General features: G+C 39.9%; 1 protein-coding gene across 6 annotated transcripts in view; it reads left to right on the forward strand.

The window, feature by feature from the left end:
• FOXP4 (forkhead box P4) overlaps window positions 1-17545 on the forward strand; it is a 196977-nt gene that overhangs the window by 59547 nt on the left and 119885 nt on the right. For all 6 annotated transcript variants that reach the window (XR_009154652.1, XM_058178654.1, XM_058178657.1 and 3 more), the window contains exon 2: window positions 459-669. Coding sequence is in view for 5 of the 6 variants with exons in the window: in XM_058178654.1 (XP_058034637.1) it covers window positions 475-669 (195 nt within the window). In the remaining variant the exon portion in view is untranslated. The remainder of the gene's footprint in view (window positions 1-458; window positions 670-17545) is intronic.

Raw genomic sequence — 17545 nt, forward strand, 5'->3', positions numbered from 1 at the left:
TTGGCCATGGTAAGTTGTCCCACAGCAAGTTGGCCATGGCGAATTGGCTATGGCAGGTTGGATACAGTGAATTGGGCATGATGAATTAGTCATAGTGAGTTGGCCGTGGTGAGTTGGCTGTGGTGAGTTGTCCTAGACCCTCTTGACAGAACTGTCTTCCATCTGTAACACTCCTGAATTTCTCTTTCTCATAGGAACACTATTAAGAAAGGGAAAAATAGCTAAGTGATGTATTTGATTGGTAATGGTTTTATTAGCAAATGGTTCAAAAAACTATATTTTAAACTCAAACATAGTCAGTGTATAAATCTTATTTTCTGAAATACAACTGCAAATCTCCTTTGCAAAGAAGACAAAGGAATGAAGCATGACTTATTAGAATGCTATCCTCAAGCATAATTTAAAACCTACAACTCATATCTTTGCTCAGATATCCTGTTATTTCTTTCTTTATAAAGGTGCTGCTAGCAAGTCATGATGGTTGAATCAGCCTCAGAGACAATACGTTCTACTCCCTCTGGTCAAAATGGTGTCAGCAGCCTAAACAATCCAACTGATGGAGGAGGAGGAGGTGGCGGCGGCGGAGGATGTGGAAGAGAGGGAGGAGCCAGTGGAGAAACCAATGGAGAAATGAGCCCAGTGGAACTCCTCCATTTTCAGCAGCAGCAGGTACTGTGGACGTGATTCTTTCATTTTCTTTCTTATTTCCCTTGCTCATTTCTCTTCAGTTAAATAGGAATATTTCAATAATGGAAATGAAAATAGAAAAGTTATAAATCAGGTGAATAACCTGAAAAATGGTAGGTCCCACATTATATTTGTTTTCTTGCATTCATAAACATATTATTCCTAAGTCTTGAGTGAGAGGAACCATTCTCGTGGCACTTCTTCGTTAGTATGTATGATTTTTTTTAACAGAAACATTCATCCATGGAGGCTATTTGACTGCATCTGCTTACTAATAAATCTTGGTGCATGATTGTTTCTTAAATTGTTTTCCTACATAGTTCAGAAACCACATGTTGGCATCCTTAGAAATACTGCTTTGGTGACAAGTTAAAAACATTCAAACTAGCCACAAACACTCTAGAAATATGCCAATACCTTCCTCATTTTTTATTTATAAAAGCAGTTGTCAGTTTAGTTATGTTTATGCTCTGTATCTCTATGCTTGATTTCATTAAAACTATTGTTCAACTGTTAACTGTTATTCTTTTTCACTTTTGTTTTATAAATAGCATTTGAACAATGGCTTCAAACAAATTTTGCAAAATTTTTTGTAAATCCTAAAGTTCCTTTCATTTCAACTACTATAGTCAAAAACCTAATAAGCATTCATTAATACATATTTGAATAATTATTTTATAGGTGAAGATACGACCAAACATTAATCTGAAAAGATGCTTCATGTTTCAAAAGGCAGTGATAATAAATACATTAGTAATAGCCTATTCTAACAGATCTAACTAATATAATGTAACACATCAAGAAAACATGCATATAAAAATATTGTGCATCTAAATCCTGTTCCTATCCTGTCATAATCTGATATTTGTGTTCCCTCCACCATCCAACTGTTATACTTCTTCACTTACTTTTAGATAGCTGTATAAATGCAGAGGCAATTATAAAGTTCATGAACATCTAATTGCCTTATTTTGAACTTATTAACCATAAAATTGATGGCACTTTACTTGTAAATGCTATATTGTCTATCCTTAAACTGCTTTTTAGAATGAAATGCCTGGATTGGCAAAGTCGTCATTTTATTTTAATTTTATATATTACACACAGACATATACATGTATACATACTGTACATACATACTATACATAACATAAATCTTGACCACCCATCTCCCTCTCATTTCTTATTTATTTATTTATTTATTTATTAATCACATTTATATACCGCCCTATCTCCCGAGGGACTCAGGGCGGTTCACAGGCAAGTAAAAGACATATAAATACACACTAAAACCACACTAAAACCACATTTAAAAAACTTATTCTACAAAGCCGAATTAAAAAGCAATATAAATAATAAAAACCCATTTAAAACCAATATAAATTTAAAAACTAATCCAGTCCTGCGCAAATGAATAAGTGTGTTTTAAGCTCGCGACGAAAGGTTCGGAGGTCCGGAAGTTGACGGAGTTGACGGAGTCCTGGGGGAAGTTCGTTCCAGAGGGTGGGAGCCCCCACAGAGAAGGCCCTTCCCCTGGGTGTCGCCAGACGGCACTGCCTAGCTGACGGCACCCTGAGGAGTCCCTCTCTGTGAGGGACTCTCTGTGAAATTTCTCCAATTTCTTACCTGCCCAATTTACCATTTGTATAAAAATGAAAGCGAAGGCTGTCTCAAAAGGGCCGTGGGTGGCTCAGGCTGTAAGACAGCCTGTTATTAAACACAGCTGCTTGCAATTACTGCAGGCTCGAGTCCCACCAGGCCCAAAGTTGACTCACCCTTCCATCCTTTATAAGGTAGGTAAAATGAGGACCCAGATTGTTGCGGGGGCAATAAGTTGACTTTGTATATAAATATACAAATAGGATGAGACTATTGCCTTACACAATGTAAGCCGCCCTGAGTCTTCGGAGAAGGGCGGGGTATAAATGTAAAAAAAAAGAAAAAAGAAAATTGCCAAATAAGTGAAGATTCCACCAATAGAAAATGCTACCTGTCGTCTCAACCATTCAGAGCGATACAGTAAACAACTTCTGCTTGCAGCAAAAATGTTGTAATGCAACAGTTGTGTCATTTGGTGTAGTTGCAGCCAGACAAAGTCCAAGCCAAATCCTTCAAAAGGATTTAAAAGTTATTTGAATAACTTACAGTTAGAAAACTTATGTTCATTAGCAGTCACTAGTGGTATCACAAATTAAAATTAAATTAAAATTAAAACATATTTATGTGTTTTCCTAGGACATCATGATATAATAAAGAAGAATTTGCCATTTCAAATGCTAATTTTAACAGTGTGGGATATTTTTAAGCACAGTTGGGGAGGTATTGTTAAAGTTCTGCTATCCTGCAGCTACAGTATATCAAGTACATAAAGATGGACCAAGTATCATTTGTATTCAATGTTTCTTATTGGAATTCTTAAGAAGGACAGCTTTCAGTTTGCCTATACATCTATCCATCCATTTACCCTCTTCTCTCCAAACCAAAGGACTCTAATAGCACTTAACATTGAATGCCTGCTAGTGTAGTTCTGCATTACACAACTGTATGTGGTTATATTGCTGTGTATCAGTTGTTTTTTTTTTTTATAAAAAGTTTTATTTTTACAATCATATCAAATAATTCATCCAATGTACAGTTATATACAATTAGTCGGGCTTGCCCAGTCACCACCACCCTTTTTAACACTCTTCCCTCTTCTACCTTCTTTTACTTTCCAAACCTTCCTCTCCTTCTCTTATCTACATCCACTCCTCCCTCCACCCTACACCTTCCTTCTCCCTCTACTATCCCTCTTCCTTCCTCTTCTCCTCTTTCCTACCTCCTACTCTCTTTTCTCCTCCCCACCGTTCTAAAATGGTAACTATGCAGACCCGACCCTACATTAATTATATTTCTTCAATAATCCCTGTACATTAACCATCACTCCATCTCTACCAACCCCCAATTCCCTCCCCTTACCCCCACCCCCACCCCGACTTCCCAGAACAAAATGCAGGGTATCAAAACTAACAATCATAATCCAAAATAATTCCTAAATTATAATCTTTAGTCACACCACACTTAGTCACACTCTCAATTCCCTCTCCTTCAAAAATATATCTAATACAAAATATTTCCTAAATTTACTCATATGCTATTCGATATTTTTTTATCTGATACTTATTTTAAATATAATCAATCCACATTTTCCATTCTAAAATATATTTTCTAGTATATAGTCTTTCAAGTAAGCGGAGATTTTGTCATCTCTACCAGATTTGATACTTTGAGTGTCCATTTGTTGTTTTGTTTTGTCCATTCTTGATTGTAGGTAATTCTTCTTTCTTCCAATACTGAGCAATCAAAAGTCTTGCGACTGTTATTAAGTTCAAAATCAATTTAGTCTCTATAGCTGTATAGTCCATAATTATTCCTAGTAGAAAGAACTGGAGTAAACTTAATCTTCTTTTCAAAATATTCTGCATGATCCACCAGCCTTTAATCCAAAATACTTTAACTTTTTTACAAGTCCACCATATATGGTAATAAGTAGCATCTTCACAATCGCATCTCCAACATTTAGCAAGATCTAATATGTGTTTCTTGTAAACAGGTAATGTCATTTTTAAATTATTTCAAATAATGAAATACTTTCCTTCTCTTCTGCGGTGAATTCAGGCCATTAACATTCCAAGATAATAGTTTAATTGCCATTATCGGCCAAAGGAAACTTTTGGAACACCAGCCGCAGATCACATTTTACTTTAGGCCTTGCTCCTCCCACTGTTTCCATTGTAGTAGTTGCCAGTTGTTGTTGTGCCTTCATCTCTTGTTCCTTGCGTTTAGCAGCAGCTCTAGTCAGCCTTTGTTCTTTTGAATCTAAACCCGTCGTAGGTATTTCCAACACTTGTAATAAATCTTCTTCCATCACAATCTGTTCTTGTACCTGCTTCACTTCTCTTCCTTCACTTCAGCCTCCTTCTTCTAGCTTCCAATGGGGAAGACTTCCAACTTTTAATACCTCAACATAAAATTCTCTTGCTTTTCCAACTGTATTGAAACGATGTACTTTCCTGCATAATATACTATTATACCAGTTGGAATATCCCATCTATATTCAATCTGATGTTTTTAAGTTCATTCACCAGGAAGGCAAATTCCTTCCTAGCCCTTAACATTTTGGTGGAATTTCCTTTAATATCAAAATATCTTGACCAGCAATCTGAATCTTCTCCCCTTATATGAAGCTTGCAAAATCTGATTTCTCACTATTCTGTTTGTAAAATAAATAACAACATCCCTTGGCAACTTTTTTGCCTTGCTATCCAAGAATTCACACGATATATTTTATCAATTTGATAAGCCACATCTGCTGGACGAGCTGCTAATATCTCAGCAAATACTTCAGAAAAATTTCCTTAAATTCTCTTCCTTATTTTCTTTCAAACCTCGGATTCTAAGAGCAAATTCCATATTTCTATATTGTATCAAAACTATTTCATCCTCTGTTTTTCCATTTTACTTTGAAATTCATCCATTTTATTTTCTAATTTTGAATTATGTTGCTTAATTACTTCAACCTCCTCTTCCAATAAAATCACATTTGTTGCCAAACTTTGTACTGCCATTACAAATCCTTCTTTAACTTCTTTATTTCCCACTTGAATTTCTGATATCTGCTCTTTCATTTCAGACATCTCATCAGTTATTACTTTAAATTTTTTTCTATAAAGCCTTTTAAGTTCTCTTGTAACGCCTCTAAATTCAATGTTCTAGTCTCTGCTGTATGAGCTGGAGGCACCAGCTGATAAAGTTCCAGAGCTCTTTGTTACAGTAGACTTTAATTGTTTGGCTGCCATCTTCTATAAAATTATTTATTTATTTATTTCCAACTTAATATTCACTTTAAATCTTCTTAACTTCTGAGAAACACAGTCTTTTAAAGCAGTATTTAAAAATCTCCTAGATTCTATCAGCAGGCAGCAAAGAGTTAAAGCAGCAAGTAACATGCAAATTACCAACTGCAGAGGCACATGCTGAAAGTATCACTTTCGCTTTCCACTCGTTAACTTGTTAACAATTCGCCTCCATTTTCTTGCTGTTTTCAAGCTTGTTACAAAGTATCGGGAATCGGCTTGGCTACTTGCTTAAAGTTCTCCCACTTTCGTTCTGTCCGGTATAATCCTTTATTGTCCAAAATAACTCTCGGCGTTTGGTCGTGGTGACTGGTTCCGCCAAAGCAGAAGAATCCTCGGATCTGGAGCACTTCGGGTTACTGGAGGAACTTAACCCTTCAAACCCCTTTTTCTCAGGGGCTTTAGGGAAATTCAACCTCTGCCCTCAGCTCACCCCTTCTCCTTCTCCCGAAGAGGGGGTTTTCCGAACCGCTGGGCAGCAGATTTAAGCTGCCCTAGCGATTCCACATAATCCAGAGGTTGGTGATCGTAAAGACCACCGCCATCACCTACGGTGCCAAACCGGAAGTCCTGTATCAGTTGTTTTGTATGCTGACTCTTCTGTTAATTTTGCTTTGCCTGCACATTTGAAAATGACAGTCCCAATGATTCTAGAATTGTTTGTGAAGTAGTATGTACTTCACAAACAATTCTAGTTTGTGAAGTAGTATGTACAAACGGGAGCGGGATGACCCGTTGCAGGGACGTGCTGAGGAGTTTAACTGTTATCTATACGATAAAATCGTTCAGCTTCGGGATGGTCTGGACCAAAATTGCGGTGACGCGGGTGAGACGGCTGAGGGTGGTCTTGGTGACATTTTATGGGATGAGTTTGATCCTGTGGCTCCCGAGGACATGGACAGGTTGTTGGGTAGGTTGAATGCCACCACGTGTTTACTGGACCCGTGCCCCTCCTGGTTGGTGCTGGCCACTCAGGAGGTGACAGAGGCTGGCTCCAGGCAATTACGAGCACTTCCTTGGTGGAGGAGTCTTCCGGCCGCCTTGAAAGAGGCGGTGGTGAGACCCTCCTCAAGAAGCCTTCCTGGACCCGGCTGTTTTAGGTAATTATCGTCGGTCTCCAACCTTGCTTGGCGAAGGTTGTAGAGAGTATGGTGGCATATCAGTTTCCCTACACCTGGATGAAACTGTCTATCTAGACCTGCTCCAGTCCGGCTTCCGGCCCGGTTACAGCACTGAGACGGCTTTGGTCACGTTGGTGGATGATCTCTGGAGGGCCAGGATAGGGATGTTCCTCTGCCCTGGTCCTATTAGACCTCTCAGCGGCTTTGATACCATCGACCATGGTATCCTGCTGCGCCGGTTGGGGGATTGGGAGTGGAGGCACCTTTATCGGTGGTTCTCCTCCTATCTCTCCGATCGGGTCGCAGACGGTGTTGACAGGGGCAGAGGTCGGCCCGAGGCGCCTCACTTGTGGGTGCCGCAGGGGTCGATCCTCTCGCCTTCTGTTCAACATCTATATGAAGCCGCTGGGTGAGATCATCAGTGGCTTCGTGTGAGGTACCAGCTGTACGCTGATGACACCCAGCTGTACTTTTCCACACCGGGCCACCCCAACGGCTATCAAGTGTTGTCCCGGTGCTTGAGGCCGACGGTCTGGATGGGGAGAAACAGGCTCAAGCTCAATCCTCCAAGACAGAGTGGCTGTGGATGCGGCATCCCGGTACAGTCAGCTGAGTCCTCGGCTGACTGTTGGGGCGAGTCATTGGCCCCGATGGAAGGGTGCGCAACTTGGGCGTTCTCCTGGATGAACGGCTGTCTTTGAAGACCACTTGACGGCCGTCTCCAGGAGAGCTTTTACCAGGTCCGCCTGGTGCGCCAGTTGCGCCTTTCTAGACCGGGATGCCCTATGCACGGTCACTCACGCCTCGTGACGTCTCGCCTGGATTACTGCAATGCTCTCTACATGGGGCTCCCTTGAAGGGCATCCGGAGGCTGTCCAAAATAAATCTCGGCGTTTGGTCGTGGTGATTGGTTCCGCCAAAGCAGAAGAATCCTCGGATCTGGAGCACTTCGGGTTACTGGAGGGAACTTAACCCTTCAAACCCCTTTTTTCTCAGGGGCTTTAGGGAAATTCAACCTCTGCCCTCAGCTCACCCCTTCTCCTTCTCCCGAAGAGGGGGTTTTCCGAACCGCTGGGCAGCAGATTTAAGCTGCCCAAGCGATTCCACATAATCCAGAGGTTGGTGATCGTAAAGATCACCGCCATCACCTACGGTGCCAAACCGGAAGTCCTGTATCAGTTGTTTTGTATGCTGACTCTTCTGTTAATTTTGCTTTGCCTGCACATTTGAAAATGACAGTCCCAATGATTCTAGAATTGTTTGTGAAGTAGTATGTACTTCACAAACAATTCTAGTTTGTGAAGTAGTATGTACAAACGGGAGCGGGATGACCTGTTGCAGGGACGTGCTGAGGAGTTTAACGGTTATCTATACGATAAAATCGTTCAGCTTCGGGATGGTCTGGACCAAAATTGCGGTGACGCGGGTGAGACGGCTGAGGGTGGTCTTGGTGACATTTTATGGGATGAGTTTGATCCTGTGGCTCCCGAGGACATGGACAGGTTGTTGGGTAGGTTGAATGCCACCACGTGTTTACTGGACCCGTGCCCCTCCTGGTTGGTGCTGGCCACTCAGGAGGTGACAAGAGGCTGGCTCCAGGCAATTACGAGCACTTCCTTGGTGGAGGGAGTCTTCCCGGCCGCCTTGAAAGAGGCGGTGGTGAGACCCCTCCTCAAGAAGCCTTCCCTGGACCCGGCTGTTTTAGGTAATTATCGTCCGGTCTCCAACCTTTGCTTCGCGGCGAAGGTTGTAGAGAGTATGGTGGCATATCAGTTTCCCCTACACCTGGATGAAACTGTCTATCTAGACCCGTTCCAGTCCGGCTTCCGGCCCGGTTACAGCACTGAGACGGCTTGGGTCGCGTTGGTGGATGATCTCTGGAGGGCCAGGGATAGGGGATGTTCCTCTGCCCTGGTCCTATTAGACCTCTCAGCAGCTTTCGATACCATCGACCATGGAATCCTGCTGCGCCGGTTGGGGGGATTGGGAGTGGGAGGCACCTTTTATCGGTGGTTCTCCTCCTATCTCTCCGATCGGTCGCAGACGGTGTTGACAGGGGGCAGAGGTCGGCCCGAGACGCCTCACTTGTGGGTGCCGCAGGGGTCGATCCTCTCGCCTTCTGTTCAACATCTATATGAAGCCGCTGGGTGAGATCATCAGTGGCTTCGTGTGAGGTACCAGCTGTACGCTGATGACACCCAGCTGTATTTTCCACACCGGGCCACCCCAACGGTTATCAAGTGTTGTCCCGGTGCTTGAGGCCGACGGTCTGGATGGGGAGAAATAGGCTCAAGCTCAATCCCTCCAAGACAGAGTGGCTGTGGATGCCGGCATCCCGGTACAGTCAGCTGAGTCCTCGGCTGACTGTTGGGGGCGAGTCATTGGCCCCGATGGAAGGGGTGCGCAACTTGGGCGTTCTCCTGGATGAACGGCTGTCTTTTGAAGACCACTTGACGGCCGTCTCCAGGAGAGCTTTTTACCAGGTCCGCCTGGTGCGCCAGTTGCGCCCCTTTCTAGACCGGGATGCCCTATGCACGGTCACTCACGCCCTCGTGACGTCTCGCCTGGATTACTGCAATGCTCTCTACATGGGGCTCCCCTTGAAGGGCATCCGGAGGCTGCAGTTAGTTCAGAATGCGGCTGCGCGGGTTATAGAGGGAGCCCCTCGTGGCTCCCGTATGACACCAATCCTGCGCAGACTGCACTGGCTACCTGTGGCCTTCCGGGTGCGCTTCAAGGTTTTGGTAACCACCTTCAAAGCGCTCCATGGCATAGGGCCGGGTTATCTACGGGACCACCTGCTGCTACCGAATACCTCTCACCGACCCGTGCGCTCTCACAGAGAGGGACTCCTCAGGGTGCCGTCAGCTAGGCAGTGTCGTCTGGCGACGCCCAGGGGAAGGGCCTTCTCTGTGGGGGCTCCCACCCTCTGGAACGAACTCCCCCCAGGACTCCGTCAACTTCCGGACCTCCGAACCTTCCGTCGCGAGCTCAAGACACATTTATTCATCTGTGCAGGACTGGCCTAGATTTTAAATTTATAGGGGTTTTAAATTGGTTTTAATATTTATATTTATATTTTAAAATTTGGCATTAGAATAAGTTTTTTAATGGTCATCTTAATTTGTATATAGATGTTTTATTTGCCTGTGAACCGCCCTGAGTCCTTCGGGAGATAGGGCGGTATACAAATATGAATAATAAATAAATAAATAAATAAATAAATAAATAAATAAATAAATAAATAAATACTTACTACATTGTTTATTAGACATTCAATATGAGTAAGATTGCAAAGCAAAGTGTTCTACCTACCAAGCACAACTTCATCTTATCTATCATAGTAAGAATATAATCAATCAGGAAAATAGCTGTCAAAATTTTCAAATATATAGATAATTATAAGTTAGTAAAATAATTTGTGTTAACATATAGAAATGCCCTTAAACATGTCATCCAGTTTAGGGGTCTCCAACCTTGGCAACTTTGGAATTCTGGGAGTTGAAGTCCACCAGGCTTAAAGTTGCCAAAGTTGGAGACCCCTGATCCAGTTGATTCTTCTGTTAGTTGACTGCAGTTGGCTTGAAAACTGTACTTAAAGATACTCATCATGGTTTCTCAATAAATTGGACTGAGGTCGCAGAGTTCAATTCTTGGTACTGATTCACTTTAGCATTCTTATTAATAAATTGGATAAAGAAGGAGAGGGTTTGGTTATTAAATTTGCAGGTAATATAGAAGTGAATAAGTAGTTTAAAACAGGGGTCCCAACCCCCAGGCTGCAGTCCACTAGTGGGCCTTGAGCCTTTCAGAACTTACGATGCGTGTGCATCCCCACTCTTGTGAGCAGCAGGCCAGTGCATGCATGCATGTTCCATTTGCGTGGAACCATCCTTGCCCCCCCTCCACACACACTGGTCTGCAAAGCTGAAAAGATTAGGGAACTCTGGTTTAAAAGACAAATGACTCAAAATGATCTTGATTTTTCAATGTATTGAACCCAAGAGGAATAGAAAGCTTTTCACATTAATTTTTTTTTTTACCATTCACAGTTAATAGGATGTAAAAGAACTGATTTGTTAGTAATGTATATGAAACATATATTGCAATTATTTATTCTCTCACTCAATATATAGCCTGTTTTTATTTGAATGAGCAAGTGGCATTGCTACAAAAAAACAAAAAAAAAACACCCCATTTTTTTGTTCCTTGTATAGTTTCCAAACCATAGGAAATAATAGTTCCACTGTATTCTGGATTAATCAGATTCCACCTTGAGTAGTGTGTCCAGTTCTGATAAGGAGTTGGAAATGTTTACCTTTGAGAAAGGTGACAAAGGGAGGCTATGATAGCATTCTTTCATATACTTGAAGGGTGGTCGCATACAAGAACATCTTTTTATTCTGTCTGTATTCAAGATGTAGAATAATGGTAATATGATTAAAGGAAGCAGCTTCTGATTGAATACTAGGAAAAACTTTCCAATAACAATAACAATTTTATAGTAGAACCAATTATTAAAGGTGATAAGATATATTTGCTGGAAAGGGCAATAATCAAGCAAGGGTGTAATTTGGATTTTTCTTCTTGATTGTCTATAATGGTTCCAATTCTCTGCTGCTATTTTAGCAGTAATACCATTTCATCAAGGATTATTACCTGCATATGCTGTAGTACTTGTATATTAGCATCAGCTGCTTCTTTCATGGCACTCAAGACTTAGGCAGTCACTTAGCATTAGGAGAATATCTTGAACAGTGAATGATATGTCTGGAACTATGTCATAAACATAATTGTTAATACAGTCGGCCAATCAACTGAGACTTTCCAGGCTAGGGTCTAGGTTCAATCAGCCAAGTAGCCCACTCTTCAATTTTCATAGAATGGGCAAATTGTCCATTGCTAATTGAAATATCCCACATCTGGGAGCCAGTTAAAGATGGAAAACGAAGCACAAACTATTTTGTACTCAGGATAACTATAATACTACCAATTCTACAAGCTATTTTAAAGAATTATGAAGTATTCATATATAAAAAAGAGGTGCATACCAAAGGTTTGTAAATGCTGTCCCAAAGGGTTGGCCTCTACATGTGTACTTAGATGAAAATGAATGCTTTGTTAGAGCTACAAGACTTAGATGGTGGAAGATAGGTACTGTAGATGGCATATACAATTGATTCACATGATATTCTATGCACCTCTTCTGTTTTTTGGAACTCCTTAAGGCAGAGGTCCCCAACCCTTGGGCTGTGGCCCACTCCTGGGCCATGGCCTGTTTGGAACCAGGCCATGCAAGCGGCTGGTCAGTTCACATGTGTGCACACGGCTCAGCTTGTGTGAGTGGCAGACTGGTGCACATGCATGCAACTTGACTTGCATGAGCAGTGGGGCGGTGCACATGCGCACAGCTCAACTTACGCAAGTGGTGGGCCAGCAAGTGCATGAACCCAACAGGCCACCACTCGCACAGGCTGGTCCCCCTCTGCCCCCCTACCAGGTCCCCAAGCCATAAAGGTTTTGGACCGCTATCTTAAGGAGGCCTCGCAAATGAGGCAAAACAATGTGTCCCCTTTGCCTTTAGAAGCAAAAGGCCATGTTGCTGAAGAAGTGCTTCACACAGATTTCTGTCAAAGCAGCTCAGCCGTTTGAAACCTTTCACAGACATTGTATGTACTTTATCAAATAATCAAGTAATTATGCATTTGCTGTATCTACAATCTTTTGCTTTTCAATTACATAAGCTTGTAATAAATCAGTTTATAGTTTCATCTTGTACTTACTGTTTTTTTAGATCAGCTTTATGGGCTATGTCATAAATCCCTACAATCCCTGTTTGAAAGATTGACTATACCATGCTTCTGTAGGTTCCATTTGCTCACAAGAAATCCAAATAATAGTCTCATGGGAATAAATCATTATGCTACTTTTGATTCCTTCCATAGTGTTTGCCCTATACAAACATGATATATTTTTAAAATTCATGTGTTTTCAAATGGATTATACCTTCAACCCAAATTTTAGGCAGATCTTGTCAGGATATTTTTTGGTGTGAATTCAAAAGTCCACAAAGGGAGTTCATCTCTCACAAAATGTGCCTTTACTCATATTCTTAAATGATTTGTGTGTGCACGTATTTGTGTATATTTCTCTATAGCTGTATCTCTCTCTCTATTTCTATCTCTGTCTCAGGAATGACATCAGAGCTCTCTTTCCAGAAGAGTGCAGTGTTAGGAGTAGTTTAAGATATTGAACAGAACCCTCAAAATCCCAGGCCTCTGGTAGAAGACCTGAGATTGAGAAAGCACATACTCCCCATAGGGGTGAGAAGGGATTTTAAAAAATCAACAATGCAATATGCTTGGACTTCAGCCTATAATATTTTTGATATGTTCTTTTAAATAAAGAAGTGCGTACATATGTGCCTAGTTTGTTGTGTATAAAAGAAAAGTGTAGGAGCTACAAGGATTTTTCTGCATGCATTTTTTTTGACATTTAAGTATTTGTTTAAGGATTCATGTGGATATAGTATTTATACAGTAACTGCGTAGATGTCTCTGAATATGTATGCATATATAAATACATGCTGGTTAGCTCTAAAATAAGTGAAGGGTCCTTGGTGCTCTCTGAATTTGGTTGTTTTTTGCAGACATTTCATTACCCAAACTAGGTAACATCATCAGGGCTAGTCATTTCTAAAATGAGTTTTAGAAAACATAATATGTTCCTCCTCATTTACTTAATACGGCAGTGAGTCCAACCATATTGGAGATTGCCTCCCTAAGCCATAAATATTAGTGTCAGAGCTATAAAAAAATTTCTATGATGCTTTAATAGCTAACACTGTAAATCCATTACCTTTACATTAGATTACAATGCAATGTACAATGTAATGTACAGTACATTACAACTTGTTTCTTATTCAATCAAGCCTCTGTTTTCCTGATCTGAATGGAAATTGTGTGCGTCCTGCTTTTTGGAATTGTCCTGCAGAACGATAGAAATGCACTTCCCTCTCCTGTCACAGATGTGTTTGTGCTTGTGGTCTTAGTAAAGTCTGTCTTCATAAGCCTACAATCTCGGCAGTGTAATTCAATTAATTACTTTGTAGGCTCTATTTCACCAGGGGTCTAAATACTGCAGTGCTCAATGAGCAGAAAGTCCTTTACAAAGATGGGTGCTGATTGGTTGGGCCATTAAAATTCACAGGGAAAAAAAAATGATGTCATTTTTACTCAATGCCTCTCCAAATCAATGAGGAAATTGCCAGATATTTCCAAATAAGAGGTTATAATATGATATGATTTTACTTGATGTTGTACACCAGGTACCATTCAGAGGCAACAAATACCATGTTTATATATTTATTACACTCACTTGTATAGGGTTACACGAAGATCTGTGGGGCAATTATTTTGAATAAGTGCTTATGAAACATTCAATTAGTCATTGGATTTTTGGATTCCATATGAACTAGCCAAGTGGATGACAGTTCTCTCCAAATTTATTTTCATTTATGAATTATGTATTTTGCAAATATAAGCAATTGTATTAACTTTAATGCCCGTTCTATTTATAAGTTGACTTGTCTCCCTTTTCAAAGTAAGCACAGAAATATGTTTGCTTCCCTTCCTCTTATCTGCAGCATACTTAGTATCATTCACTGTATCTTATTAGGCAGATATTTCTTTATTTAATTTATATGCCACCCATCTCACTATCCAAAGCAACTCTAGGTGGCTTACAGTGCCATAAATTCATAAATCTAAAAGTATTGAAATTAACCAATAAAGACTAAAAATTAAGAGCATGAACAGTACTACTAGTAGCCTCTTGTTTTATCACTCTACCAACCACCTCCAGCATAATGCTCCCCCATGGAGGCCCCAAGTCAACCATCAGAGCTAAGGTTTTAAGGCTCTTCCAGATGACCAAAATGGTTGTGGCAGATCTCACCTCTGGTGGCAAGATGTTCCAGAAGGCAGGGCCATAGCCGGAAAGGCTCTTCTCCTAGACCCCACAGTCTGAAGTTCCTTGACCTTGACAACTTCTGTAGAAAGCCTACCTTATGTCCTTCAGAAAGTGCTCTAAAGGCGAGGAAGATGAAAATTGGTTTAAAATGCAACTCCTGTAAATACATTATTATGGTAGGATCAGACTGAACAAGATACATTTGGACAGGATAGTTGCAATTTATGTTATGAGTAACTATGGGCAATATTAACTGCAGTTTAACTTTTTCCTCTTAGCCTGCAAAGATCATAATATTGTCTCCATTGTGTTGGGGGGAAAATGCTTAGCCTACATTTTCCCTTTGGAGAAAGGATTAAGATGTGAAATAGGTGTGCTAAACAATATGGAGGTTCAATGCATTTTCAATGAGAAAAGTTGGCCTGTTGAAAATTTGTATGTTTTTAAAAAAATGTTATATGATTTGTAGCATTCTGAGGGTTATAAAACTATACATGGGGTATACATTATCCATGTCTCCAATGTAGTTGATTGAAGTGATAGAAGACAGAAGAAATAAACATTCTTTAGTGTCTTTTACTTTTATCAGAAAAGGCAAATCTAGCAAAGATAGCCTCTTAAATCTATCCTTCCATTTATGTATCTTAACTGTAAAAGGAGGCTATACACACTTGGAATCATTATCCCAAATAATGTTTGCCTTCACTTAAATGCATTCCCTGATGCTGTATATAATTAACCTGTGGAACTCACCAGTGCGAGACAGTACTTAAAGGCAGAGGAAGTTTTGAACACAGATGGCATCTGCAGTGACAATAGCTCAGATGAGAATCATTGGTGCCATCAATCTTCATGCTTCAGGAAACAAGCTGAGCAGCAGCTGGGGTCAGTAATAAATGTCCCCATCTATAGAGTTTTGCACAATTAGGTACTTCATGAAGGATTTACACCTTCTCGAGAAGTATCCCATGTCTGCCCCTGCTTAAAAGGGTAACCTAGCCATCAGCTTGTTCCTGTCTGACAGCTTCTGTCTCTTCCTTGTGCTTTAGACCCCAATACATTTTAACCTCAATGCTTTTTCCTGTTGAGCCCTAATTCTCAAGAGGAGAAATGAGAGAAAGAAAATATGTACTATAAAGAAGACTGTAAGGGAAATATTGGTTTTCCTTCAGGTATCGGGCCAATTCAAAATGCAGTGTCTAATAACCTCCATGCCATAAGATGGTCCAGGGTGCTACAAGATGAAATAAATAATTTCTCTCTAAGGACAAAGAGCTAATACCATCAAGTGAGGAAAGTTTAAAATGTTCTAGTGTAGGACTAAATGTAATTTAAATTGGCTTCATTTGGAGAGATACAATGTCAATGCATGAGTTGTGCATATGAAACTAATTATTACATTCACCGATGACAGTTTCTTTTAACTTGGTCTTTGCCAACCTGATACATTTGATAAGTAGGAACTTCACGTCTAGAATAATCTAGCCAGCATGGCTAAGCATGGCTTAAGAATTCTGGAACATGAATTCCGTTAAGGTAGATAAGGTGCCCAAGCTGTGACTATATTTTCTAATACTTGATGGGTGTTCATTTGGAACCATAAACTTAAATGTATCAATTTCTTGGAAGGTGGGCTGCACAAGTAATAGGTGTCCCCCCAAAAAAATAATATACCCTACAAAAGTGCGAAACAATAGAAATTGTGTTTTAGAAATGTTTCATATTGCATGAAGGATGGCAGGACACAACATCTGAATGAAACTTAGAGCTCACAACTATACTATGTGTGCTATGTTGGACTGATGCTCTTGGAGTGAAAGTGTTGCTATGACTCCTCAAGAGGGCAACAAATAGTAATACCTTGACAAGCTATATATCAATGTGATGATAGATGGTCACCAATGCGAACATCACTCATTTGCTTCCATCTGCCTTCTAAAATTAGAAAAAAGTATTTATTCCAGCTTAATTTGCTGTTACAGCATGAATAGCTGCATGTGCAAGTCAAAATGCTGATGGCTATGAAAATATTCTAATCCTTTCTTTCAGTTGAAGAAGATAGTCTGAACAAAAACTTCACGGGCATCCCAAACTCTTGATTGCTGATCAGAGTATACTATAACAGTCTTAGCCATTTGAAATTAGAGTGGACCCACTCATACAATTGCATCCAGATGACATGATAATTTGCATACACAACATTGTGTGTTTCGGGCTTCATAATCTATCCAACTGTCTAATCAACGGGAGACTCCTTCCTTAGTCACATATTTAGTTGAGCAATGTGTAGATACCACCCCTCCCAGTACAAAAAGTACTGATATATGTTTGTACTTTGGTAAAAATCAAAATCAAAATCCTTGGAGTTCAAATCAGTCCTGTGTCCACTCTCGTATTTTCTTTCTTTTTCTAATGACAGAAAGATAGATTTTCCCTAAACACAGGTATACCGAGCCACCACTCCCTTGCCTTCACCAGACTGATCACTGGATAATCCTTGTTTCCAATATGAATATATATTATATTATATTATATTATATTATATTATATTATATTATATTATATTATATTATATTATATTATATTATATTATATTATATTATATTATATTATATTATATTATTTTATTTTATTTTATTTTATTTTATTTTATTTTATTTTATTTTATTTTATATATATATAGATATATAGATAGATAGATATAGATATAGATATGTGTATATATATATATATATATATATATATATATATATATATATATATATATATATATAAAATATATATGTTTTAGTCTGTAGTATCCAACATGAAGCAATCATAACTTTATTATATAGCATGTTAGTTGAAACAATGCTTCTTGTCCCAGTGTAT

The sequence above is a fragment of the Ahaetulla prasina genome, chromosome 3 (genome assembly GCF_028640845.1).
Source record: "Ahaetulla prasina isolate Xishuangbanna chromosome 3, ASM2864084v1, whole genome shotgun sequence".
NCBI lineage: Eukaryota > Metazoa > Chordata > Lepidosauria > Squamata > Colubridae > Ahaetulla > Ahaetulla prasina.